This window comes from Penicillium odoratum (genome assembly GCF_028828045.1).
Source record: "Penicillium odoratum strain IBT 22623 chromosome Unknown utg000005l_segment0_segment0, whole genome shotgun sequence".
NCBI classification, from domain to species: Eukaryota; Fungi; Ascomycota; class Eurotiomycetes; order Eurotiales; family Aspergillaceae; genus Penicillium; species Penicillium odoratum.
The window spans coordinates 1114192-1139245 of record NW_026643147.1 but is presented as its reverse complement, the minus strand read 5'-3'; the positions used below and the strand labels follow the sequence as shown (position 1 = coordinate 1139245).

At 48.7% G+C, this 25054-nt stretch overlaps 8 protein-coding genes across 8 annotated transcripts; 4 read left to right on the top strand and 4 right to left on the bottom strand.

Annotated features, from left to right (window-relative positions):
* Window positions 1-37: 37 nt before the first annotated feature.
* Window positions 38-1495, bottom strand: N7520_005964 (sulfatase family protein; the record flags this gene model as incomplete). Its single annotated transcript, XM_057139898.1, has 1 exon — window positions 38-1495. The coding sequence occupies one exon, from the start codon at window positions 1493-1495 to the stop codon at window positions 38-40; it is 1458 nt and encodes a 485-aa protein (XP_056993904.1).
* Window positions 1496-2182: 687 nt separating this feature from the next.
* On the top strand, window positions 2183-4642 carry pxa1 (putative peroxisomal ABC transporter (PXA1); the record flags this gene model as incomplete). Its single annotated transcript, XM_057139897.1, has 1 exon — window positions 2183-4642. The coding sequence occupies one exon, from the start codon at window positions 2183-2185 to the stop codon at window positions 4640-4642; it is 2460 nt and encodes an 819-aa protein (XP_056993903.1).
* Window positions 4643-5034: 392 nt separating this feature from the next.
* Window positions 5035-6377, bottom strand: N7520_005962 (fatty acid desaturase; the record flags this gene model as incomplete). The annotated part of the gene is made up of 3 exons (XM_057139896.1): window positions 5035-5340; window positions 5395-6239; window positions 6290-6377. The coding sequence occupies 3 exons, from the start codon at window positions 6375-6377 to the stop codon at window positions 5035-5037; spliced, it is 1239 nt and encodes a 412-aa protein (XP_056993902.1).
* Window positions 6378-7242: 865 nt separating this feature from the next.
* Window positions 7243-10584, top strand: N7520_005961 (molybdopterin cofactor biosynthetic protein; the record flags this gene model as incomplete). The annotated part of the gene is made up of 6 exons (XM_057139895.1): window positions 7243-7291; window positions 7355-7498; window positions 7551-7737; window positions 7786-8241; window positions 8562-9742; window positions 10031-10584. 6 exons carry the CDS (start codon window positions 7243-7245, stop codon window positions 10582-10584), a joined length of 2571 nt encoding a protein of 856 aa, XP_056993901.1.
* A 327-nt stretch (window positions 10585-10911) lies between these two features.
* N7520_005960 (uncharacterized protein) lies at window positions 10912-12660 on the bottom strand (the record flags this gene model as incomplete). Its single annotated transcript, XM_057139894.1, has 1 exon — window positions 10912-12660. One exon carries the CDS (start codon window positions 12658-12660, stop codon window positions 10912-10914), a length of 1749 nt encoding a protein of 582 aa, XP_056993900.1.
* A 1768-nt stretch (window positions 12661-14428) lies between these two features.
* Window positions 14429-16333, top strand: N7520_005959 (ferric reductase family protein; the record flags this gene model as incomplete). Its single annotated transcript, XM_057139893.1, has 4 exons — window positions 14429-15050; window positions 15100-15161; window positions 15215-15400; window positions 15452-16333. 4 exons carry the CDS (start codon window positions 14429-14431, stop codon window positions 16331-16333), a joined length of 1752 nt encoding a protein of 583 aa, XP_056993899.1.
* Window positions 16334-18875: 2542 nt separating this feature from the next.
* N7520_005958 (uncharacterized protein) lies at window positions 18876-20102 on the top strand (the record flags this gene model as incomplete). The annotated part of the gene is made up of 1 exon (XM_057139892.1): window positions 18876-20102. The coding sequence occupies one exon, from the start codon at window positions 18876-18878 to the stop codon at window positions 20100-20102; it is 1227 nt and encodes a 408-aa protein (XP_056993898.1).
* A 1638-nt stretch (window positions 20103-21740) lies between these two features.
* On the bottom strand, window positions 21741-24039 carry N7520_005957 (putative MFS transporter; the record flags this gene model as incomplete). The annotated part of the gene is made up of 3 exons (XM_057139891.1): window positions 21741-21928; window positions 21981-23789; window positions 23856-24039. The coding sequence occupies 3 exons, from the start codon at window positions 24037-24039 to the stop codon at window positions 21741-21743; spliced, it is 2181 nt and encodes a 726-aa protein (XP_056993897.1).
* Window positions 24040-25054: the final 1015 nt, after the last annotated feature.

Sequence of the window (25054 nt, the reverse complement as noted above, 5' to 3'; positions counted from 1 at the left end):
TAAACAATATAGATTTGAAGGTCTATCAATTGAACATCTAAGCCCCCCAAGCAAAGTTAGAAGCGAATTTGGGCTGACCTTTGCTCTCCGGCACATCAGTATCAAAATCCCAACGATCAGGAACCTCCAAGCCAGCATCAATATGGTGCCGAACCAAAAGCATAGAGACTCCATCACGATAGAGCCAAGCATCCTCACTCAGACCCTGCCATTTCTCTATGGCAATGCGCATTTCCTCCAGAACATGAGCGTACTCCGGATCCTTCGCAAGATTACGTACTTCATCCGCATCGGCCTGAATATCATACAGCTCCTCCGCCGGGCGGAAAAAGTAATCTTTGAGTGGACGAGGACCGATCATCTTCGGACTTGCGTCGGAGTTGCGGATCTCCTCCCAAGTCAACGAGCCGTAAATATCAGCCGCGAAAGGAAAATCCAGTCTCCAGGCGATGTTGCGGTGGTATTTGTAGCGGCGATTACGCATGAATCGGGTAGGCCAGTAGTTTGTTATTTCATGGAATGTGTGTGAGCCGAATACTTCGCTCCATGTCTCGAGTTGGGATTGCTCTGCCAGGATGGGAAGAAATGAACGCCCGAGACGGGTTGGATGCGAGGGATTCGGGTGCTGGGCCCAGTCAAGAAGTGTAGGCAGAATGTCGACATAGGATATGAGGTTGGGGTTTGCTACACCAGCGGAGGATCCGGGGCACTTCATTATCATGGGTAGGCAGACTCCGGCGTCGTATAGAGTCGTTTTGGAGTTGATGAATGGGGGGCCGTTGTCGCTCACGAAGAGAATGAGTGTATCGTCACTTAGGCCGGTTTTTTTCAGCCCTTCCAAGACCATGCCGATACCTTGGTCGAGTCGAGAAATGGACTTGTAGTATTCTGCAAATTCACATCGAACTTTAGGTAGGTCATTAATGAAGGGCGGGATCTCGACGTCTTCCGGCTTGTAGTCAATATTCTTCACTCGAGGATCATATTCGCCATCATTACCGAATCCCGAGCGTGAGAGATCACGGTGCGGATCGATAAATCCGATAGTCAAGAAAAAGGGCTTTTCAGTTGACTTGGAGCTCTCAAAGAATGTAGTAGCTTGATCGGCGACAGAGGCAACGTCACGACTGTCACTCTCGGCTTTCATATCCCAAGGATACACGCAAGATGGCCCAACATGCACCTTGCCAATGAGCCCAGTGGTGTATCCGTGTTGAGAGAACAATGCAGGAGCAGTTTCCACATGGTCGTGCGTGGTGAAATGATGGCGCCCATTATGGAGTCCATATTGTCCATTTTGATGAGTATGGAGGCCAGTATAGATGACCGACCGACTAGCACTGCACGATGCAGTACTTGTAAAAGCTTGATCAAATCTAGTGCCTTCTGCAGCCAACTGATCTAGATGCGGCGTTTGGATCTTGCTGTTTCCGTAGCAGCCCAGTTGCTTGCCGAGATCATCGGCGATCATCAATAGAATATTTCTTTGAGGCATTTCAAACTGCGAGCGCACAAAGTTCTTTTCTTATCATTTGGGCCGCGCTCACTCAATTATATAGCCATCTGCTGGCTTTTCGCAACGGATATCGGCTTGTTAGCCGCAGGTGGGTCCATGGCGGTTGTCGCCACGGCTCTCGCTAGACTGATGAAGTGGTCGTGGAATGAGTCTAAGAAAACGAATGTTTTAGCCCATTTAGCCTCTGAACAGGCTTGAAAGTTTTTATTTGTAACTTGTGGTGAGGAGCTAAAATCCAATCACCAAACCCCTGCCGGAAGTCATACACCGGAAGTCCGGGGTATATCCATATTAAGGACAGAATAAATACACGCGGGTGACTTGCTCCAACATTGATCTCCAGTATTTAAAACACGGACAAGTAATTATTGAATACCTAATGACTCCTATGATCTCTACCATATGAATACAGAGTGATGTACTTAGATGATACATTGGTATCAATGTGATCGCCCAGCCGTAGCAAAGTACCCCACAAGTATCTCCCCACAGGAGCTTCCCCGGGCACGTGCTCCATCTCCGCCCGAGGTTCACATGCAAATGATGTAGGTCAACTTTGCTTCTCCTCCTCCGCCTCAAACCAACATTTGAACATAGTCTGCACTGGGCTCTTTCTTCTTGACCTATGGCCTACAGCACTGCACTATAAGCCGATCAGGCTTCAAAATGGCCATCCAGTCAACCCTCCGCCGCCCGGAGGACCCCCTCCTAGCCCTTTACTTACACTATTCCGAACTCCTTCGTTCTCGAGTCCGTCGTACCACACGAACCACCCGTTTGATCGCAACGGTCGCTCTCCTTTTGTCTATTGTCAGTTCGGGATATGGAGGATACAAGTGGCTGAGAGAGCGCGCAAGGGAACGCGCTCAAGGTCGCCGGCTATTGCGCCGCAACTCGGGGATACGTGGCAAGGATGGATCTCGTACCATCTATGTGCCTTATAAGGGCTCACGTACCTCCAAGGTGATAATCCATCCCACCAAGCTGACCACCTTCGATGCCCATCGGCGACTTTTCTTGAATCCTCCAGCGTCGGCTCGGAGCATTGAGGGCTCGACGAGCCAGATCCCACCTCCTACAACAAAGCCGGGATTGAACTTGGCATTCCTGCACCAGTTTCTCAGCCTGGGGAGCATCATGGTCCCTCGGTGGGGAAGCAAGGAGACGGGGTTGCTTATGGGCCATGGCCTATTTCTTCTTCTGAGAACATATCTCTCTCTTTTGATTGCACGATTAGACGGTGAAATCGTTAGAGATCTGGTTGCTGGTAAAGGTCGACCGTTCATGTGGGGTATTTTCAAATGGTTAGGCATCGGTACCCTGGCCTCGTATACCAATGCCATGATCAAATTTCTCCAGTCCAAGGTGTCGATCGCCTTCCGGACCCGCCTTACGAGATACATTCACGACCTCTATCTGACCGATAATGACAATTACTACAAGTTGATGAACCTGGATGGAGGTATTGGGCAGGGTCCCGATCAGTTCATCACACAAGATCTCACACTTTTCTGCTCTGCTGCTGCTTCTCTGTACTCCTCGATGGGCAAGCCTATGGTGGATCTCTTCGTGTTCAATTACCAACTATACCAATCCCTTGGCCCACTGGCTCTGAGTGGAATTCTCGCTGGATACTTCAGCACCGCTGTGGTACTTCGCAAGTTATCTCCGCCGTTTGGCAAGCTCAAGGCTGTTGAGGGCAAAAAGGAGGGTGATTTCCGCGGCTTACATTCTCGACTTCTGGCTAATGCTGAGGAAATCTCGTTCTATGGCGGTGCCGATATCGAGCGAGTCTTTTTGGTCAAGAGCTTCAAAGATCTGCAGCGCTGGATGGAAGGCATTTACAGCCTGAAGATTCGATACAATATGTTGGAAGACATCATTTTGAAATACTCATGGTCAGCATTTGGCTATCTAATCACCTCTCTACCTATCTTCCTTCCCGCCTGGGGCGGTTCGGGTGGTGCCATGGAGATGATTGACACACCGGAGGGCAAGGGTCGTGAACGGAGTCGCATGAAAGAGTTTATCACCAACAAACGTCTTATGCTATCCTTGGCGGACGCAGGCGGTCGCATGATGTACAGTATTAAGGATATCTCCGAGCTTGCAGGCTACACTTCGCGTGTCTACACCCTTATTTCTACCCTGCATCGGGTCCACGCAAGCGCTTACTACCCACCTCGAGGATCATACTCGGAGCTCTATTCTCTCGCAGATGCGCAAGGCACAACACACAATGGTTTCGATGGAGTTCGTCTAGAACAGGTTCCCATCGTGGCTCCGTCTCTTTATCCTATGGGTGGTGATGAGCTAATCGACTCCCTGTCATTCATCGTTCACTCCGGTGATCACCTTCTCATATCTGGATCTAATGGTGTGGGCAAATCTGCAATCCCCCGCATAGTAGCCGGCCTGTGGCCTGTGTACCGCGGACTCGTCAGCCGTCCGCGTGGATTCGGTCTAGATGGTATCATGTTTCTCCCCCAGCGACCCTATCTGAGCGTTGGTACTCTACGTGATCAGGTTCTCTACCCTCACACAGAAATCGATATGCGAGAGGCCGGCGAGACCGATGCAAACTTGCAGAAAATTCTGGATGCCGCGCATTTAGGCTACCTGCCAGCGCGTGAAGGAGGATGGGATGCTCGCAAGGAGTGGAAAGATGTTCTGAGTGGTGGAGAGAAGCAACGTATGGGGATGGCCCGGCTCTTCTACCATGAGCCACGATATGCCTTCCTCGATGAGGGAACATCGGCAGTCTCTTCGGATGTGGAAGGCCTCCTGTATGAGCGTGCCAAGGAGCGCGGCATCACTCTCATTACTATCTCCACCCGGGCTTCTTTGAAGAAATACCACACTTTCAACCTCAGACTTGGTCTCGGAGAGGGAGGTGAGCACTGGGAGTTTGAGAGAATTGGCACGGAGAAGGAGAAACTTGGCGTTGAGAAGGAGCTGCAAGAGCTGCGCAAGCGTCTCGACAAGGTCGATGAATTGAAACAACGTCGTGAAGAGATTGAGAAAGAGCTATCCAAAGTGTGGACGGAAAACGAAGGCGAGATTGCCCCCCCACCATATCAGGAAGAGGAGCATGCGGAAGTTCTAGAGGCAGAGCCTACCATTTAAAGTAGAACCTGGCTCCTCAATTTTGATTTACTTGCTTTTTCCTATCTCCCTGGTGCATTTCATGAGATCTATTTACGTTCGTTGATACTTTTGGACATAGCATCGCGTCAATTTGCATTCAATCCTACACCTATACCCGACAGCGTCCAATTTCTCTAGAGAATTCAGGTGTGAGAAATAAATCATATTGTAGCTACTTTCAGCAGCCTTCACATTTATGTCTGATGTTAGTATGAGAAATATGCAACGCTAAGCACCATGACCCCCAGAAACCATACAATAACGAATCAGTCCAGCTCCGTCTCCACCCACAGCATTCGAGCCGTTCCCTGCTTCCGCTGTTTTGATCCTAAGTTCCATTCCCATCAACTCCCAAGCCCTTTAACAGAAGTTCAACAATTCTTCTTGGAGTCAGGACGGAACCGGCGGGTCCGAGTCCGCAGCATTTCTGCTCGTTCCTCAAGGGTCATATTGACTTGATCTCCGATCGGAATAAGGCATTTCGCCAGGTGAAGATAGTTCTTGCGCAGCAGATTGACCGTAATGAAGATATAATCCACGTTCCGGAACACCAAAGCCCGTTCTTCAGCATAACGATCCTTCTGCTTGATAAACGCGGCGGGATGATCTCTCCAGTGACGACGAGGGTTCAGGTGATGCGAAGTGTGATAGCCATCGTTGAAGGAAAAACGATTACTCTATTCTTGTTAGTTATCTCGACCAAAGTACAGCCAGTGTCCCATCAAACTCACCGGCACATCAATCAGCGTGACACTTGAGAGGTAATCCGAGTCTGGATCACTAGGGTCCACAAAGGCATGTTGGCCCCAGTTTCCGACCATCAGGCCGATACGCATAACCGTCAGCGGGAGGATGAGCACGAACATAGTCGCGCGGGCGTTGACGTAGTTATAGAGCAGGTAGATGGCGAGGTAGTTGCTCAGTTCCCAGAAAGCCACTTTGCACGCATACTTCTTCTGTCCCTTGGACCAGAAGTAGCGCGGAAGCTCGGCCCAGATGAGGAAGAAGAACCGGCCAACGTAGCATGCAAAGTCAGCGACGCTGTCCCTATCATAGAACATTGTGGTACTCAGGTCTTGGGCCCCGTTGCCTTCGACATGGTGATGCTTGATGTGGTGGTAGAAGTAGGAGTTCCACGTATGCCCGAGCATCGGATCAAGCAGGTAAGGGAAGAGATTGTCGAAGATCCAGTATTGAGGTGCGAGAACACCGCCCATATGGATATGTTGGTGTTTCATTAAAGTGAAGGCACCGCAGTAGAATAACTGCATGGCCCAGTGGAGAACACCATGCCACCAGGAAAAATGACAATACAGATAGATAGCGCTGGGGACTAAAGTTGTGAAGTACAGGATCAGATGTGTAAGCATCACGACGTCAGTCGGGAAGCGCACGACACCCTGGGCCCATTTGAGATATGGCTGCAGGACATAGCGCTGGATGGGAGCTGGAAGCTTGTCGCGTAATAATGAATTATCCCAGAATTGGAAGATGGTTGGATCAAACGTTGGATGAGAAACATCGTTCATATCATAGAGCTTCTGTGATAATTGCTGATGCGATGATGTTGCTTCACCTTTTTACTGTGAGCGGGACTGTGTTACAGGGCGGGGTTGGGTAACTCACTTATTGAGGCAGGCTCATTGATCAGGGCATCGATCACTAGTCGATCCTGTAGGGTCAACTGGGGATCGGTATAGGTTGAAGGATCCATGGTAGCTAGGTGGCTTTAGCACATGTTCGTTCCAAGGTTGTTTGTTTATTGGAGATGGAACGTACTAAAGATGAGCTCTGTACCACTGATGGATTAGGATGTCAATTTAACAACCTTCTGTTGGAACGGATGAAAATAGATTCGGAGGCTAGGCTTCCCCCCTAGCAGTATACTGCAGCAAACGCGTGGTCAGGGGTGAGAAGAGTTTTTCCCTTTGAAATGTGGGTCTGATAACTATGATTGATGGAATGAGCCAAATCGTGACTTTGAACATCAGATTTTGAGCATGAAGTAGTTGATATTATCGCAGCTATATTATCGGTTTTACATCTATTATGTAGCTAAATTCTAGAGCATAAATGCAATTTTGATTTCCATTTCGGGTGGGGACTCGGTCGGAATGGAAACTTCCCCTGAGTAAAACAACACATATTTAGTACGCAATTCATCTAGACTCTCCACATCTATTCTAGGCATCCATACATTCCAGGGCTCAAGTGCTTATTTTCGGCATCTGAATACAAATGTTATATTGAAGTATCAAAGATCCCTTTGAGTTGAGCTGAGTAAGCATCTCGACTCCAATACGAATACGCCTGTCATAAGGGGCAAACGATAAACACTGAAATTTTGATAAACTACGACCTTTAAGTCCTTCCAATGAGATTATCAGGACTCAAATTTCCAAAAATTCAGTGTCCACAGGCGCATTACAACCCTTGTTTGGGTAAACCACGGACTCCGTGCGGGCCGGATTTGTTTTTAAGCGGCCTCGATTTAAATACATAACGAATCTACACCCGTGGTAGATGCATTCCCAACATCTGATGTTGCGGGCTAATACGCAAACAACACTGAAGCCATCATGAGTCTTACCTCGAATACGCGACTGCCGACCTATTTTATTGGTCATGGTGAGACATAGATTAAGCCCGCCGATTCATGCCAATATCAAACTGCTGACTGTTTCGTCTCAGGCGGCGTAAGTATTATGTTCAAGCCTGAGCATGAAGCCGTCCGACAAGGCTTGCGTGAACTAGGAAAGGAGATCAAAGCTCTGAAACCGGAAGCAATTGTTCTCACCTGTGGCGAGTTTGAAGGTGAAAGTGACGCCATCCAAGGTAGATTATATCTGTGGATCCAGCCGGTAACACCGATTAATCGATTATTTAGTCAACTTCAAAGAGCCAACTAAGGTGTGGCATGATCTTGGCCCTTCGTGGAAAAAGACCTTTCCACATGTCTTTGAGTATGAATATGCTCATAAATCCTCCCGCGCGCTGGCTGAGAAGGTGTTTCAACATCTGCAGAGTCAGGGCGTGAAGGTTGAGAGTACTGAGCGGGATTTAGACCATGGAGTGTCAGTATACTACCGTTTAGCTGATTCACACAGGCTAACTCTGCACAGATGGGTTCCCTTCAAGCTCATGTTCCCCGAAGGAGACGAGTTGGATGTTCCGATTTTACAAATCTCAACATATGCAGGCGACGATCTCAACGCTCATGTTGAACTTGGAAAGGCTCTTTCAACTCTGTATGAACTAATTGTCCTTCACACGGAAGAAGTGCTAACAGCCATCAGTGGTGGTCGGATTCTCCTTATAGGCTCTGGTATGCTATGTCATAACCTCCCTGCTACTCGAGCGGGAACCAGCGATACGAGCATTGCTCTCCGCATGGAAGCAGCAGCCAAGGACGCGCTCGACGCACCTACCCCACAAGAAAGAACCGCTAGGTTTCTGGACCTGCAAACTCGTGGCGACTGGGTTGATGCCCATCCGACGGTGGAACATGTGTTACCCTTATACATGACACTCGGGGTTGGGCATGATCTTGAGGGATATGAAGTGTGGAACCAAGATCGGTGCATCATTGGACAGTCTTACTATACATTCAGATTGGGTGAACTTCCAACGCACTAGACAATAAGAGCCTTTGCTGAGCGGGCGAAACTGCATGACTTGACCGCGAAATGTCTACGGAGCCTACCGAAAAGATGTATTACTAAGCTTCCCCACCCGATAACAGCATGTCCACCCGATAAGCTAGAACGCCTTGTCATTGAGATCATATCTATTTCGCCCCAATATGACTCTTTTTTGAATTATACCTACTAGTAGCTATGCTGTATCGGCGAGCTTTATCTCACCCCCCTCGTGGGTTGTTCACCACTCGGTGGCAAAGCACGAGCTCTGTCTCCTCCACACCGACCGAGACCTCCCCGCACGCCCCTAGACTCACAGCTCTGAAGACTGCGAAGCCATTCTCCCACTTCCTCACCGATACCTTCAACCGTCAACATGATTATCTGCGAATCAGTGTCACCGAACGATGCAACCTTCGATGCCTATATTGTATGCCTGAAGAGGGTGTGGAGCTGTCACCCCCAGCCCGACTATTGACGTCGCCGGAAATCGTCTATCTATCATCCTTATTCGTCTCCCAGGGCGTCACAAAGATTCGCCTGACGGGCGGCGAGCCAACGGTGCGGAAAGACATTGTTCCTCTGATGCAGAGGATCGGCCAGCTGCGTGAGAACGGGCTCCGAGAACTTTGTCTGACCACCAACGGCATTTCTCTATATCGCAAGCTAGACCCGATGGTCGAAGCTGGTCTCACAGGCGTGAACCTGAGTCTCGACACGCTTGATCCCTTTCAGTTCCAGATCATGACACGACGCAAGGGCTTTGAGGCTGTGATGAAAAGTATTGATCGGATTCTGGAAATGAATAAAACTGGTGCTGGAATTAAGCTGAAGATCAACTGCGTTGTGATGCGCGGTCTGAACGATCGCGAGATTCTCCCTTTTGTCGAACTCGGTCGGGAGAAGCCTATTGAAGTACGGTTCATCGAGTATATGCCGTTCGATGGAAATAAGTGGAATAAGGGCAAGATGCTCCCATATGAAGAGATGTTGGCGGTGATTCGAGAAAAGTATCCGTCATTGGAAAAAGTTGTCGATCATAAAAATGATACCAGTAAGACCTATATGGTCCCTGGGTTTGAGGGCCGTGTCGGGTTTATCACCAGCATGACGCACAACTTCTGTGGAACCTGCAATAGGTTGCGCATCACTGGCGATGGTAATCTGAAAGTCTGCCTTTTCGGGAATGCCGAAGTCTCTCTGCGGGATATCATTCGCAGGGAGAATGACGGACAGCCTATTGACGAGGAGGCGCTGAAAGATCTCCGTCTGCTCGAAACAGTGCAGGATGCAGCTCGCCTTAGTGACGAAGGGGGCTTAATCCCCGAGCGGGAACGCGAAATCTTGGATATCATTGGCTTGGCTGTGAAACGCAAGAAGGCAAAACACGCCGGCATGGGCCAGCTCGAGAATATGAAGAACCGGCCCATGATTCTGATCGGTGGGTAGCCTTCTGATTATTGAAATGAATTACGACTTGCATATTTCGCATGGAGTTTAAGGCAAACCAGGCCTGAAAGGCCCATCATGTACTTACGATATCATGTTGAGAGCTTGGATTTTGGAAATCCTGTGCTGATAGTTGAAATAGATAGCAAAAAATACCCATGGCCAATTTCCAATTCACGAACAAAATGTACAAGCGTCCCTTCACATCTCCTTGCATCATCGCCCGGGCTATACCAAGCCCGTCTTTACCACAGCGGACAATCTGGCATACGATCACAAGAACCCCCCCAGAAGACAAATACCTCCATCCGATCCCTCCCTACCGCTTCAGACTCCGAACTGCCACATCTCACCCCCTCTCAAACCGTCCATATGACACAAATCACCGAAAAGCCAGAAACAAAACGACTAGCCACCGCAGCCTGCACGGTCGCCTTCTCCAATCAAAAGCCATGGGAAATCCTTCGACGCGGCGAAGGTACCCATAAAGGCGACGTGTACAGCGTCGCCCGCATTGCAGGCATCATGGCCGCTAAAAAAACCCCAGATATCGTCCCTCTATGCCACCCTGGGATTGGCATCACGGGAGTGGAGGTTAGCGTGGAGCTGGTTCAGCCCGCCAATTCCGATGATCATGGTGCCATACAAATAGTAGCTACCGTCAGCTGTTTTGGTCGCACTGGTGTTGAGATGGAGGCTATGACGGCTACCATGGGTGCTGCGTTGACTGTCTATGATATGCTGAAGGCTGTGGATAAAGGCATGATTATCGGGGCTGTGCGGTTGATTGAAAAGCAAGGTGGAAAAAGTGGGCATTGGGTACGAGAAGAATGATGCATAACATCATTATTTCGAATTACGTTCTCTTTCAAGGGTTCACGTTTATATGATGGTTGGAACGAGTGGTTGATTCCATGGTTGGCTTGGCTTCCTATGGTTTTATCTACGTCAGTGCAATATGATCGTGAATGCCCATTTGATGTATTCTAATGAATGGAACATTCGACCCGAAAGATAACAGGAGTCATGAGTATGTAGATCTTATTGTGTAAGACCGTTCATCCGTAACCGAAATATAAACCGAAATGCATCTCAGATGCTTATCTATTGAAATCCAGATCGCTTCATCAAATCATAAACCGGCCTCAGAAGTGACGTATATTAATCTTCTCTCTCCGCCTCAGGCTGGCTCTGTTCCTTGGAGAGCTTGGGATTTCGCAAAACGAATGCCAAGGCAATCATCGGCGCAGCAAGACATATTCCAGTAACACATAGAAGTCTCTGCACATGCCGGTAGCTATCAATGATCGCACTTCTCTCCGGTGTACCAATCGGATAGGATGGAATGACTTCAAAGGGTGAATCATAGACGGCATGCGCCAAAGTGGAATTGGACTGGAACTCCAAGTTCTCAACCAGTGATTTATACAGAGTCTGTGTCCAGATGGCCCCGGATACACAGGTTCCGAGGGCGCTTCCGATGTTGAATGAGCCGAGGTAAATGCCTGTGAGAACGGCCATGTGCTCGTGTGTCGTGGCTGCTTGGACTGATGCTTGTGTTGGGTATGCGAAAAATCCGCCGGCAAGACCGAGTAAGATTTGTGCAGTGATGACTCCGGCTTTGGATCCCCCATCAGCACCGCCTCGGAAATAGAGGACTAGTCCGTATGCCATCATGAAGAGGCAAGTGCCAAATATAATCAAGAATTTTAGCCTGCGGGTTCGGTAGATGATAACCCCAGTGATCAGCCCGCTGATCAACCCAAAGAACGAGTAGAATGACTGGATCCGCGTTGCAGTGGCGACAGAAAAGTCGAATGCAACGATCAGAACTGTATAGAGGTAGTCTGCTTGGAGATACCATGAGAAATTGAGAAGACATCGAATGGCAAGCGCACTCCAGATCCCACGATCCTTGAGAAGATCAAACGGAGCAAGGGGATGTCTTGCGCCTCTCGTTTCCCAGAATATGAACATCGGTATGCACAGCACACCAACGATAAGAGGTGTGATGATAACCGGAGATCGCCATTGTGATTCTATCCCACCGGCAATTGTAAGTGGTGCAAGAATGAGACCGAAAATGGCGATCATCAGAAATATACCAACAACGTCCAGCTGATGAAACATATCCACGACCAAACGACGCGTCCCAAAATACCGCAGTGGACTCGGATGGTACTCCAGCGATCCAGCCTTCTGTGCACGCCGGCTCGTGTAATACAAGGTCCAAAGCAGAGGCAGCGAGCAAACCGTATAGATAATACACCACATGCCGATTCCCCATCTCCACCCGGTCTTATTCACAACAGCGGAGGTAATAGTCCCACTAATCCACGTATTGATGAGAAACGGCGTAGCAGGGAGATAGCTGAAAAACACCCGCGACCGCATCGACGTAATATCCGCAATGATAATCTCCACCAATAGCACAATCCCCGTATAGCCGAGTTGATAGAGCACCGTGCCCGCGGAGAACATCTCGATCGACGTCGCACAGCTTTCCACCGTTGTCCCAATCAAGTAGAGAACCATCGACACAGCCACGAGTTCGAATCTTCCGAATACGTCGGCGATGCGAGCGGCGGCTGGTTGGGCGGCTGCGGCAATCACACTACGGACCACGTTCACGGTCGCTAGTAGTGAATGTTCACCAAAGCTGGAAGTGGCGTAGGATTGGTAAGTCGAGCGTACTTGACTGTCCAGGCCGTAGGCGTATCCGACCATGAACACGCCGAGGAACATCATGATGCGATCATTTTTGGTAAGTGAGGAGTTAATGACTTCGATCCTAGCGACTCCGGGTGATTTGACGGCCAGCGCCGGGGAGCCAAGAAGAGGTTGAACTTCGGCCGTGGAATCGTGGCCATTGTGTGACGATGACGCGGTTACCCTGTGTATGGTTGCCATTTTACATAGAAGCCCACATCAGAGAGGACTTGGCAGGGAAAGGAGGGGAAAATGGGGACGGAAAGGGAGATCTTCATAATCTGATAAGATGTGTCACTTCCCGACCGTACCATTCTCTAAGGAGGCAAATCGGGCTTCAGCTTTGTTCAGCTCTTCAGCTGTTATGTAAAACGCGTCAGTAACTCCACTTTGTCAGCGTATCGGGTATCAATGTCCGAGAATCGGCGTTCGTGTTCTCTACCAATCAATGAAGTGAACACCTTGCATGAACAACTGCAGGGGATGTACCCTGTCACAACTTGTTCATGATTCTTGAAGCCAAGATAACTTCATGTATGAATTCGTCAGATCTCCCTATATCATGTACAAACAAAAATCATTAAAAGGATGAGGGCATCGTGGGGGACTAAGCCCGCCCACATGAATTATTTCAGTCAAAAAAAAAAAAAGCTGGAAAGATAAGAAAATGGACTTCAAGAGCTTCAGAAATATTGTGTGGAAATACTTTACCTAGGTATATCACCTTCAGGACATTGATTAATTGGAAGTTGGTGAAGGTTGTGCTCTAGTCGGATGTCTGTTGAGGCTGTCTGAGAATACTTAATGCTGCAGAATTTGTCCCTTGTGATCTCCGACAGACACACAACATTTGGATCAGTTGAGTGGTGGATAAAAACAGTAAAGGGGATGTGGGAGATAAGTACATGAAAAAAACTATATATGCGACACCAGGATTTCTCTAGGGCATTTTCGCTCGAATCCCCCTGACATCTCCTTGCCAAGGGTCAATTCTCAAACCGCCAGCCGCCCGCCAAGCCTCCCCGACAAGCTCGGATCGGCGCTAAAACTAGCAAGTTTCCAGTCTCGTTTCAGCATGGTAATTCGTCCGCCACATTCTCCATGCCAAGTCCTAATCTGGCCTGTCGCGTGTCGCAAGATCCTCTTCCAGATGCCGCTTCACCTGGGTGGGGTGTTCTGACCAGTCGGATTGGTGGATCGGCCCTGGTCGAGTCTGGTATAAAGATTTCATCATTCAATTTGTCGCATGTTAGTTATGAAGGCTTGGCCTGGCGTCAACAGGAGCTCCATCTGGGATCCAGGGGAGAACTGAGATCGACTGGTCTTGCTTGTCCTTCCAAGTAAATTTGTGACTTGGCTTGTCTCATCTATCTGAGATCTCCACCCTATTGACAGGCCTGACACAAAGTGGATTGTGTCTGTGTCTGTCTTGCAAAATAATATCTTCTTTTCGTCTTTTCCCTTCTTTTCTGCTTTTCTTCTTTGTTCCGTTGTTCCACTCTTTTTTTTTTCACAATCTTTATTGACGGACAGGTTCCATCATTTTATACTTCTCTTCGGGTTTTGATCGTGACGCCAGCATTCCTTGCGTTGCCCACGGAACAGTCCAAAAATCTGACTGGCATCCCTAGATCTGAGGGGGACATCAATGAGAACAACGATTCCTCTTGATTTACCTCAGCCTATACCCTCACTCTAGGCAGGCCCTGATCATAGACCCAGCCATTCACTCTATATCGGTATCGACAATCATTTGACAAAAAAATTCATTCTCTTCATTCTATACAGCCTGGCGCTGCTATTGGCGAATCTACAACCTCCGTCTTACTAGAAAGAATAAAATCATCAACTCTCTTCAGATCACTCAAACAAGCCGGACTTGTGCGAGATACCCCGGGATATCGCCAGACTCATTCAGAATACTGCTTGATAATTCGGAGATCACTTCCCTGCAGGCCCGATAAGCGTCATGGAGCTTGAAAAGAGGTACTCCGGCTCCAGCGCCATGGAGCTCTTCTACGAAGCCGTCAACGATGACCTGGCCCGATACACCCTCCTCGCCCTGGGATGTGCTGCCGCCGCATACTATATCTGGCAGCTCACCGTCCGATTCTCCGATCACCTACGAAAACTATCCACTTTCGGCGATGACAACCAACGATATTTCGTCCCAGCTCATGAAAAGTTTTCCTGGATCAAGAACCATTTGATCTATGCTCCGCTATTCCGGAACCGCCACAATCGCGAACTTCAGCTCTCGCAGGCCATCAACATGGGTACCCTTCCCAGCCGCTTTCACGGGCTTCTGGTTGCCGGTGTAGTTGGCATGAATGTGATTCTTTGCCTGGTCACTATTCCCTACGCATCCGAGGAAAGTACTGCCGCCGGTATCGTTCGAAATCGTACTGGCACTATGGCTACTGTGAACCTCATTCCTCTCGTCTTGATGGCGGGGAGGAACAACCCATTGATTGCTATGCTTCATGTGCCATTTGATACGTGGAACCTTCTTCATCGATGGTTGGGGCGTATTGTGGTCTTGGAAGCTCTAGCACATACGTTTGCGTGGGCGATTCCCAAAGCTCAGGATGGTGAGAATGTTACCCCCATCACAGATACACATTCTGACTGAATATGCAGCAAGCTGGAAAGCCGTTGGTGAGTATATCACTGGAAGTAGCTTCCTCCTCTGTGGACTTGTTGTAAGTTTGTATGAAGGTCCCAAAATTCATTCTATTCATTGACGAACTTCCAGGGTACTTGTGCTCTCGTCGCACTTTTATTACACTCTCCCTCACCAATTCGCCATGCTTTCTACGAGACATTCGTCCACCTGCACTTCGCTCTCGCAGCGGTCTTCATGGGCTTCCTCTGGGTACACCTGAATGGAATGGCCTCGCAGAACTATCTACTTGCAGCTATAATATTATGGGCTTTAGAGGTACATTTTTTGACCTAGAGTTCCATAGAGTTCCACTGACCAGTTCAACAGCGTGCAACTCGCCTTTTCATCATCATATACCGCAATCTCGGATACTCTTCCACCACCGCTACAATCGAAGCAATGCCCGGCGACGCAATGCGTATTACACTCCGTCTCGCCCGCCCATGGAAGTTCCATCCAGGTCAGCACATCTACCTCTACATCCCAGCCGTCGGATGGTGGACCTCCCACCCATTCTCCGTAGGCTGGAGCGAAACCGAAGACACAATGTCCGACGAGAAATCTCTTCCCTTGCCAATTACTCAGCAAGATCTCCTCGGCGCTCCTCAACAGACAACCCTCTCGCTACTCGTCCGCCGCCGCACAGGCATGACCGATAAACTTTTCCAGCGCGCCGCAAACGCCATGGGCTCTCGCATTACTCTACGTGCCTTCGCTGAGGGACCCTACGGTAACATCCACTCCATGGATTCCTACGGTACAGTCATGCTTTTCGCTGGCGGCGTCGGTATTACCCACCACGTCCCATTCGTGCGCCATCTCGTCGCTGGCTTCGCAGATGGCACGGTCGCTACCCGCCGCGTGACCCTTGTGTGGATTATTCAATCTCCCGAACATCTGGAATGGATCCGGCCCTGGATGACGAGTATTCTGGCTATGGATCGCCGCCGAGAGGTTCTTCGTGTTATGCTGTTTGTAACACGGCCGAGAAATACCAAGGAAATCCAGAGTCCATCTGCGACTGTGCAGATGTTCCCTGGCCGACCGAATATCGATACTCTTGTTGGCATGGAAGTTGAGAACCAGATTGGGGCTATGGGTGTTCTTGTTTGTGGTAACGGGAGCTTAAGCGATGATGTTCGTCGTGTTTGTCGGAAGAGGCAGTCGAAGTCCAATTTGGATTATGTGGAAGAGAGCTTCACTTGGTAGTGGGGAGGGGTGGAAGGTACGATGTTGTGTATTGGATCAGTGTTCAAATTTTTGTATCTTGGCTTTACTTGTCCCCATTCGCCTGCTCTGCTCTTGAATGTCTTTTGAAGATTGATTTTTCTGAGTTCAAATGGAGCATGGCAAGTTCATGTATATACTTTTCTTGGTAGTCGGCTAGCCTTATAGCTACGCCAATAGCTAAATCGGATTTATCATTATCGAAACAGATACAGTTTGCGAAGTTCATGGTGATATCACTACGAGTACATACTGCAAGTGTCATGACAGATGTCCAAGCACTTTGAAGAATTGAACACCTGGGCAGTTTTTCTTACAAAGAATGCACTCCAGTATTTAAATTTGAACTTAGTAGTATGTATGATATAAAGTGCTCAGACGCATATGGTGATGTCAGGATTAATTTGCATTGGGTTAAAGGGTACAGACCAGCAATTTGATTCATGTGGGCCCACATCCAATATATACCGGATACCAGGAACTAAAATATACAGGTTTGTTGAAGAGATCATCCTAAATTATTCAAACACTGATATAAAATATAGTCAATAAAGGTGAAACATCCCGATCAAGGAGAACTCGTGGAGTCGTGTGCTAGAAACTACCCGGCATCATATCTTTCACGGTTTCTAGGTTTTACTATCAATTGATCGATGGAAAGGTACAAATTACATACTAAGTGGATTGGCTAGGCATCATGCACGTAAACATGCACCGATGAAATTCTGCTTAATTGAAATCTGGCTCTCTTTGGATGTTGAAACGTCTCACAACTCTTAGCGGTCCCTTTCCAGATGTCCATTTTAGTGCTCATTATTCCCGCCGCTTTTGCGCACTGAGTAGAACCGAATCCCTAAGCGCCCTGGGTTCGTCAGTGATTTCGTAATTAAAGAGCCTGGACACGTAGGATCTACTATCCGCATATACCCGAATTAACTATTTCTTGAGCTTCATAATAATGTTTGACGCTACCATGAGCTCTTGACAGAATTATACGAATGATGAGGTGGGTGCACGATTGAAGAGAATCGTGACAATGCGGCGAAATTGCAAAGGATGTACCTTCCATCTTGGCTATCGTGAGTCTCCCCACCTAGTTCAGGAACCCTGAAGAACTATCATGCTAGCGACTAAGAGTGGGTATTTAACTTCGCCCCTGTTTCGGGAATACCCCTCTCGCTTGTGTACTTCGCTTGCCTGTGAACTAGGTTACTGGCTTCCCATGTATTCCGTATGGAGTCGAAGTGGGATGTGACTGGTCATATTGAGATCAGTTGTGAAACAAATTCTGTTTCGAGATCACAAATCTTCGAATAGCTGGGATTTAACTGTGGGGGAATTATCTCATTTCTGAGCAGATGCAATATGCCAAGTCCGCTCGGCAGTTGACGGCACAAGTTGGCATCATCGCTCCACATCGGGCGGGTCACTGTCACAGAAACCTGGGAGATCTCGTTCCCGTCAATCTGATCGATCCCTGAATGTTTTTGATCAATGAGAATAACAAGAGGATTTGACTGCTGCCGAAGTCTGTAACCAGTAATTCATGTCACTATTCCTTTCGTTTTATTCCTAGATCTATAGGATGAAGCAAAATTACAAGGGATGCACATCAGAGTTCTAGGTTGGTGACTTTTGCCTTCTTGGCAAAGCCTATCGTTCGGCTTTCGAAGCCGTTCCGATTCAAATATCCCAACGCCACCGGTGAGAGGTATATGGGACTGTGGGGTAGACAAATCTCGCTTCGGAGGCAGGGTTAAGCCAAGCTAAAATAATCCTTGTCCTTGTTCTGATTTCTCCAATGACAACTCCCATCGGATTTATTTGGAAATCTTGTGGCTGCGACGGCGGGGCACAGAACATTCTTTTCTGATCTACCGGTATAAGAAAGTTGAGCGTACATGTTCCTTCTATCTGAAACATTGGGGCTTTTTAGGCAGGATAAACATCAACTTCATTTATCTGTATGTAATAAATTCTGTAGGTGAAGGTATAGGTTAGCTACTGGGACGAGCATGTTTCTATTCACGGTCAACTCGAGACTAATTGCGAAGTCTCAAAGATAGATATCAGCAGAAGTTTTCGCTCTCCATCGAGAGGAGCTTGCCACTTGAATCTGGGTAATGAGGTAAAAGACGCTGCGAAACCTGGACTACACTTGGCCCAAGGCGTATTGCGAGACAATCCATTCCCCTGCCAAGAGTTTCAAGCCTCACAATCCACTTCTTCCCCTTTGTCGGCTACCATTTTGGCTGGATTAGGTTAGTGTTTCAATATACATTAGAATGGCCGTTACTATAAGAACCTTTGCAATGCGCCTTCTATTCTTCCTCAGTACCACGCATTCCTTTCTATTGAGCTTTTTTTGACACAACTACTGGATAGTTGCTGTCTCTTTTCATTCTTTTCCATTCTTTCCTTGAAAAATTTGGTGCTTTGCCTGTGGCAGACACCCGCATTTCTTTCTACACTCCAAGAAGCTTCGGACAGATCTTGAATCGAACATTCCCTAGCCTCTTGCACAATGTTCTCCAAATCGGCTGTTGCGGTCGCTACCATCCTAGGTACCTCCCTGGTTGGAGCTCATCTAGTCATGGTCAACCCTGTTCCTTACAACTTCGATTCGTCTGATAACTCTCCTCTCGAGGCAGATGGAAGCAACTTCCCGTGCAAGATCACGGGTGATTACACCGTTACCGAGGAGAACTACGTGGTGAAGGGTGAATCCACGGAGATGACTTTCCACGGTGGTACTACCCACGGCGGCGGTTCTTGCCAAATCAGTATTACCTCGGACCGCGCACCGAGCAACTCGACTACATGGGCTGTCATTGAGTCAATTGAAGGTGGATGTATGGATGCAACCGAGAGTGACTCCAACATTGGAACCAGCGCCACGGAGGTGACCCCATTCCATCCCAACTTTACCATCCCGGACAGCATCGAGGCGGGCGAGTACACCATCGCCTGGACCTGGTTCAACCGTATCGGTAGCCGTGAAATGTACATGAACTGCGCCCCCATCACTGTCACCGAGAGCAGCTCTTCGAAGAAGAGATCGGAGTCCTCTGCAGTTGAAAAGCGCTCCACGGAAGAATTTCCTCCCTTGTTCATTGCCAACATCAACGGCTGCATAACCGAGGAGATGTACGCCATTCGTTTCCCCAATCCCGGTGACACCATCGAGACCTATAATTCAGAACATCTCATTGCAACTGATGCCGACGTGTGTTACAGTGGTTCTGCCACCTGGGGAACGGCGGGTTTCAGCACCACCGGAGGCTCTATCCCTACAGCTACAGCTTCAGGTTCTAGCGATTCGTCCGCTACGACTACTACGGCTACTACGGCCGAGGCTACCGCAGAGGCCTCAGCCAGCACCGCGCTTACCGTGGCTGTCGCTAGCCAAACCACCGAAGCTGCCCAGACTACCGACATCACCCCGACCACCATAACCTCTGTTGCTTCCGAGGTGACTTCCTCGGCCGATGCGTCCAGTACCTCTAGCTCTACTTCTAGTTCCAGCTCCGAAGCTCTCACCGGATTCTGCTCTGAGGAAGGGTACTGGAACTGCATCAGTGGCACCTCCTGGCAGCGCTGTGCTGAGGGCACCTGGTCAGCCTCTCAGCCGATGCCTGACGGTACTGAATGCACCGCCGGTGTGAGCGAGGATCTGGCTATGAATGCGGTTTCGGTCACGTCGCGGGACGAGAAGCATCTCCGGACTCACAAAAACCGTCGGCATCTTTAAGGACGACACATCTGCTAGCGTAGATGGTTCGGCTTTGGTGTGTATTGTATGATCTTGAACATACAGCAAGATCATCCAATCCTCTCAGCAATAAAGGCAGGAACTGAGTGACCACTGAGCATCCTCGATTAGTCACTGTGCGATTCCTTGACTAGATTGACGAGATCACTAAGCAAGAGCCCATGCTGGCATTTGCTCAGTGAGACTGAGCCTGGTCGCCTTCATGGTAGTGGCGGCAGCCCAGACAGGAAAGCCCCACCCGCCATAAATTATCTTTTGTACTATATAGGTTCATTTAGTGATATGACAAATGTGATAACACCCTTAAAGACCCACTAATTTTACCGTATAAACACGCTAAATTGTTGTAGATAATATTACCCGTACATAACTAATACATCCTTGAGTAAACCGTTCTAACTACCTACTATTATCTATTACTATCTACAATTATCTACTATCATCTACTATTAACTTATCAACCAGCTCTCTTATCGATTATGGATCGTATGAAGCCCACCTCGGCTATCTGTCAATCCAACATACTATCAAAAAGAGCCTGAAAGACATGGTGGGATATCAAAAGCACACTCGGGTCGTCTAAGGAGCTATCTCAAGCTGAGAAGGATCGTATTCTTGAGGCTGTCTATGGTAACCCGAGGGTACACTATGAAGATCTACTTTCTGGGCTTGATCATGAGGCTAAAGTACGCTTCATCTAACGCCTTCTGAATGCTGAGAATCTCCGCAGATGATAACATAGCTAGCGTCTATCTAATAAAGGAAAACGCTGTGAAACGGCGCCGATGGGCATATCGATATCGATACTTTATACCATAGGACTGGGCCTCTGTTTTTGGGTTAGATAAGTGTATACTTGAGCGTAGAATCGGGGTCTGTCGAGAATGGACTTTAATACGCCTAGAACACTAGCTAAAAGAGGATTAAGTTTAATAACCATCTTAATGTGGAAAGTAAACTAAACAATTTTTTTAGGCAGCATTTTCAAGCGTAGAGCGACGAACCAGATTAAATCTTTGATTCGGATGAGACCCAAATCCAGAGCGTGGAGGTGTGAGCCGCTTTGTGAGGAATTATATAGCTGGATCTTATCAACTTTAATTTTAAATGAAGATGGTATTTTCTCACAAGATAATCAAGGGGGTGTGGGACGAAGGCGTGTTAACTCTTTTATCATATCACTATATATCTATAACAGACTAGCCAAGGGGAGACTACTCTGACCCCTGGGTTTCTCCTGATACCCACAGGTCAAAATTGTTGAACTGCCGAGAGGCCCGAACTTGAAAGCTAAATTTATTATCACGCCAGCCATGGTCAACCGATGACTCTCTAATATGAAACACATGCTTAGTTCTTTGATAGCCCGCACGGCTGCATATCAAGAGACGATTAGCCATTCAGGTGTCGGCAGCGCCGAAGGCCTGCGCTGACCATACGGCCTTCCGTTCTAGTCAGGGATATTCTCAATCGGAGCAGTCTCATTCAATTCAAATCAATATCCTCCAGGTCAATGCAAAACATGAAAGGCCGTGTGGCCAACAATTCTATCAAAAATCCTAATCCAAATAGATCAATCATTATCATCACGCATTGAGCAGATATGCAACCCATAAATCAAAGTCGTTCCATCAAACACTTGCGGACTGTCCACATACGGGCCCGTTTGCCGTACATGTACATTGGGATAGACATGAGTAAGAAGAATAGTTGAATCCCGCCGATGGCGAGATACACGGTGCGGAATCCGTCGGCATCAAGCCAGTCGACAATGAAGAGTGAGAAGACAAGTCCATGTACAATGTCTAAATCGCGAGAAATGTTAGTCAAATACGACAAGAGGGGAGAAACACATACTCTTCGTGAAATTCAGGGTCACCAGTGCTTCTCCAGCATATTGCCGGTAGCTATCCACGCAGAAGGTGATGGCAGTCGTGCTGCCCAAGCAGCATCCGAACGAAATAACTCCAAAGAATATCGTTGGCACGATCCAAGCATCCCGTAGCTGTGCACTCCAGCCGAATCCCATTAATCCAATCGTGGTTGATAGTGCGATGGGAATCGCCATTACCAAGCGGAACTCGGGCTCGTAGATGCCTCCGTTACGCCGGGTGAGGAAGCGGACGACCATGTCCGATACTTTACCCGCGACTGCAGTCCCAAGTAAGCCGCCGACAAAGGGTGAGATGTATACTAAGCCTGTCTGGAGGGCAGTAAACCCATAGGTGTCATCGCTTTCGTAGATTTTGGATATGGACTCCGAGATCACAATGAGCCATCCAACAGACAAAGCGTATACTACAGCCGACCAGAGAACAGACGGGTAGGCGTACAAGACGAATGGCCGCGCAGCTATCTTGAACCAATTGTCCTGCGCAATTCTTCCATTCCAAACCTTGAGTCGCTGAACGTAGGTGACCCTTGGTCGGTCGCGGAGCCGATTCGTATATTTAAGTGTAGAGGAGAGATGAGCACTGGGCTCACGGGACTCACTGCGAGCGGGTGAGATGGCCGCGGACCGGGTTGCTTCCAAATCACCAGGGGTCAGATGGGCGTCAATGTGGGCAGGCTGGGGGTGCTGTAGACCATTTTGGTCAAGATCCGAGTTGGTCGGTTCAGTGTGAATATGATCATCGGTAGGGTTTCTAGCGTGAGAAAAGTATTCTTCATCACCCTCCAGTGGTTTCTCATGCGTCGGTATATCGTTCGCAAATCCGACATGGGCATTTTTATACTTCTTCTCAGTTGGTGAGGTCGCATCACTGTCTTGTGCGTTTGGTTCTTCAGGAATCTGCACATGGGGATGACGTCCTCTGAAACCGTGAGACATCAAGTCAGAAACTGTCCTATGAGCATGCGGACGCTTATGGGAGCGTCGAGGGCGCGGAGTCCGATCCCAAAAGGTTTCTGGGACAAAGAAAAACAGTAGAACGACAAAGCCGCCGACAATGATTGACACAATCCAAAATACCCAGCGCCACCCAAGGCTACCGATTACGGCAGCACTGGCGAGAGGAGCCAAGTTCTTGCCGCCAAGCAGTAACAGCGTGTAAATCCCAACTCGATAGGCCCGCTCATGTAAGAAGTAGATCTCCGCAATAGTAGCCGACGGTAGACATTCCACAGGGCTCACCGCGATACCCTGAAAGATGCGAGCAACCACCAAGCTGGGATAATTCGGGGAAAGGGCACACCAAATGCCCGAGAGCATGAAAAGAATGGCGCCAAGGAGATATACAGGACGCTTTCCGAACAGAATTGCCGTTGGGGACATGATCACCGACCCGATGCCCAGCCCCAGCATGTAAAGTCCCGTTGTAAATGCCACTTGCTGCTCCGTCACATGGTAGGTAGCTGCAACCTCATTGAACCCAGCGGCCAGAATGGGGGTCATTCCTCCTCCTATCAAGCAGTAAAATCCCAAGCAGACCAGGGCAGTGTCTCGCTGCCACACGGGCCAATTCAGGGGATCATTGACAGAGTCATCAGGCTGAGGTTCTAAGACAATCTGCCCGTCCGCTGTTCGCTTTTCCTGTGGGGCAGCATTTCGCGAAGATGAGCGCGAGGGTGGATTGCTTGCGGGTAGTGAGGAGGCCGACATCCGCGGCGGCTGGTGGCGCATTCCCAGAGGTTCATTTCGATCAGATGCGAGTAAAAGGACGGTTCCTATATCGAAGACACAAGTTTATGGTTAGCAACGCACTCAAATTCACGAGAAGCCGAGCCACTTACCTGGTACCTCGTCCGTCTCTTTATCGCTAAGAATGCCCAGGGTAGATTTTGGGCGATATGTGGACTCATTTTCCCCCTGGTCGCGAGCGGGCTTGTCTCCGAAGATCCGCCTCCATCGTGGAAAGGTATTTAGTGAGGGCTTTTCAGTGTCGGCCATCGCGGTAGGAGAGTCAGAAGAGGACATATTTGCTCCAAGGGTCTGCGTCGCTTATGAGAACAAGGAACAAGCGCCAAAGAATGTCAAATTCGCAGGTGGAATAATGTAAATGAAGATGCACAGGTCGGCGTACCGAGCTCCGGTATGAGAATTCAGTTGCTTAATCAAAGCACTTAAGCTTGACACCGCGTAAGGAGTAATCAGCGCTTGCGATAAAGTTCACGCAGCGACCGAGCAACACAACCCATAGCTTGGTGTTTTGAGAAAATGCAGAGAGAAAGAAAGGAGCGATATGGAAGGACTATCTGCGGGAATGAATCACGAATGATCGGCCGCTTTTTCCCATGTGGCGGATTGGGGTGCGGGGGGCTTGATCAGGCGGTGAGAGAGTTTCTCTGATATGCTACTAAACTCAACAGCGGATGATAACCACGGAAATACTTATAGGGGTAAAAGAGTGATGACCTCGAATGTGTTCTCGCAGAAGCTTCGGAGTGCAATTAGATGCATCAGCGCATGCGCATGGGATCTGAACACGCATGTTTGCGGCACCAGGTATCAGCCAATGAGAAGCTACATTGTAGGACCCACATGGGCGATCCATCGAAGATAAGAAATGGGGGAAATCAAAATCCTCCGTATTATACAGGCATGCAGATGCGCGCCAAGTCACTTGTGCTATTATAAAAGATTGCCTGCACCAAATTTATGCGGTCATTTCAAAGACCTGCTCAATTAGGGACCAAGCCTTGACCGCTATATTCATGCATCAAAGACCGTTCGTTCACATACTTCCCTGTCTTAGCGATCGCGTTCTCTTTGATTGCGAATCTCTCAGCTGACTCGTATTGGGCATCGTCTGCCGTCATCTCGCAGCCTTATGTGGGGAGGAGACGCCCTCAAAGGCTAAAACCCAATATCTGTGGGCATGAGGCCAATCACTCGGGCTCACATTGCCGTCATGCGGATCTGCGTCCAACGGCAAGACACGGTCCTGGTCAATATCCGCAGTCGATCATAGCGGGGTTCCAAGTACTCCAAT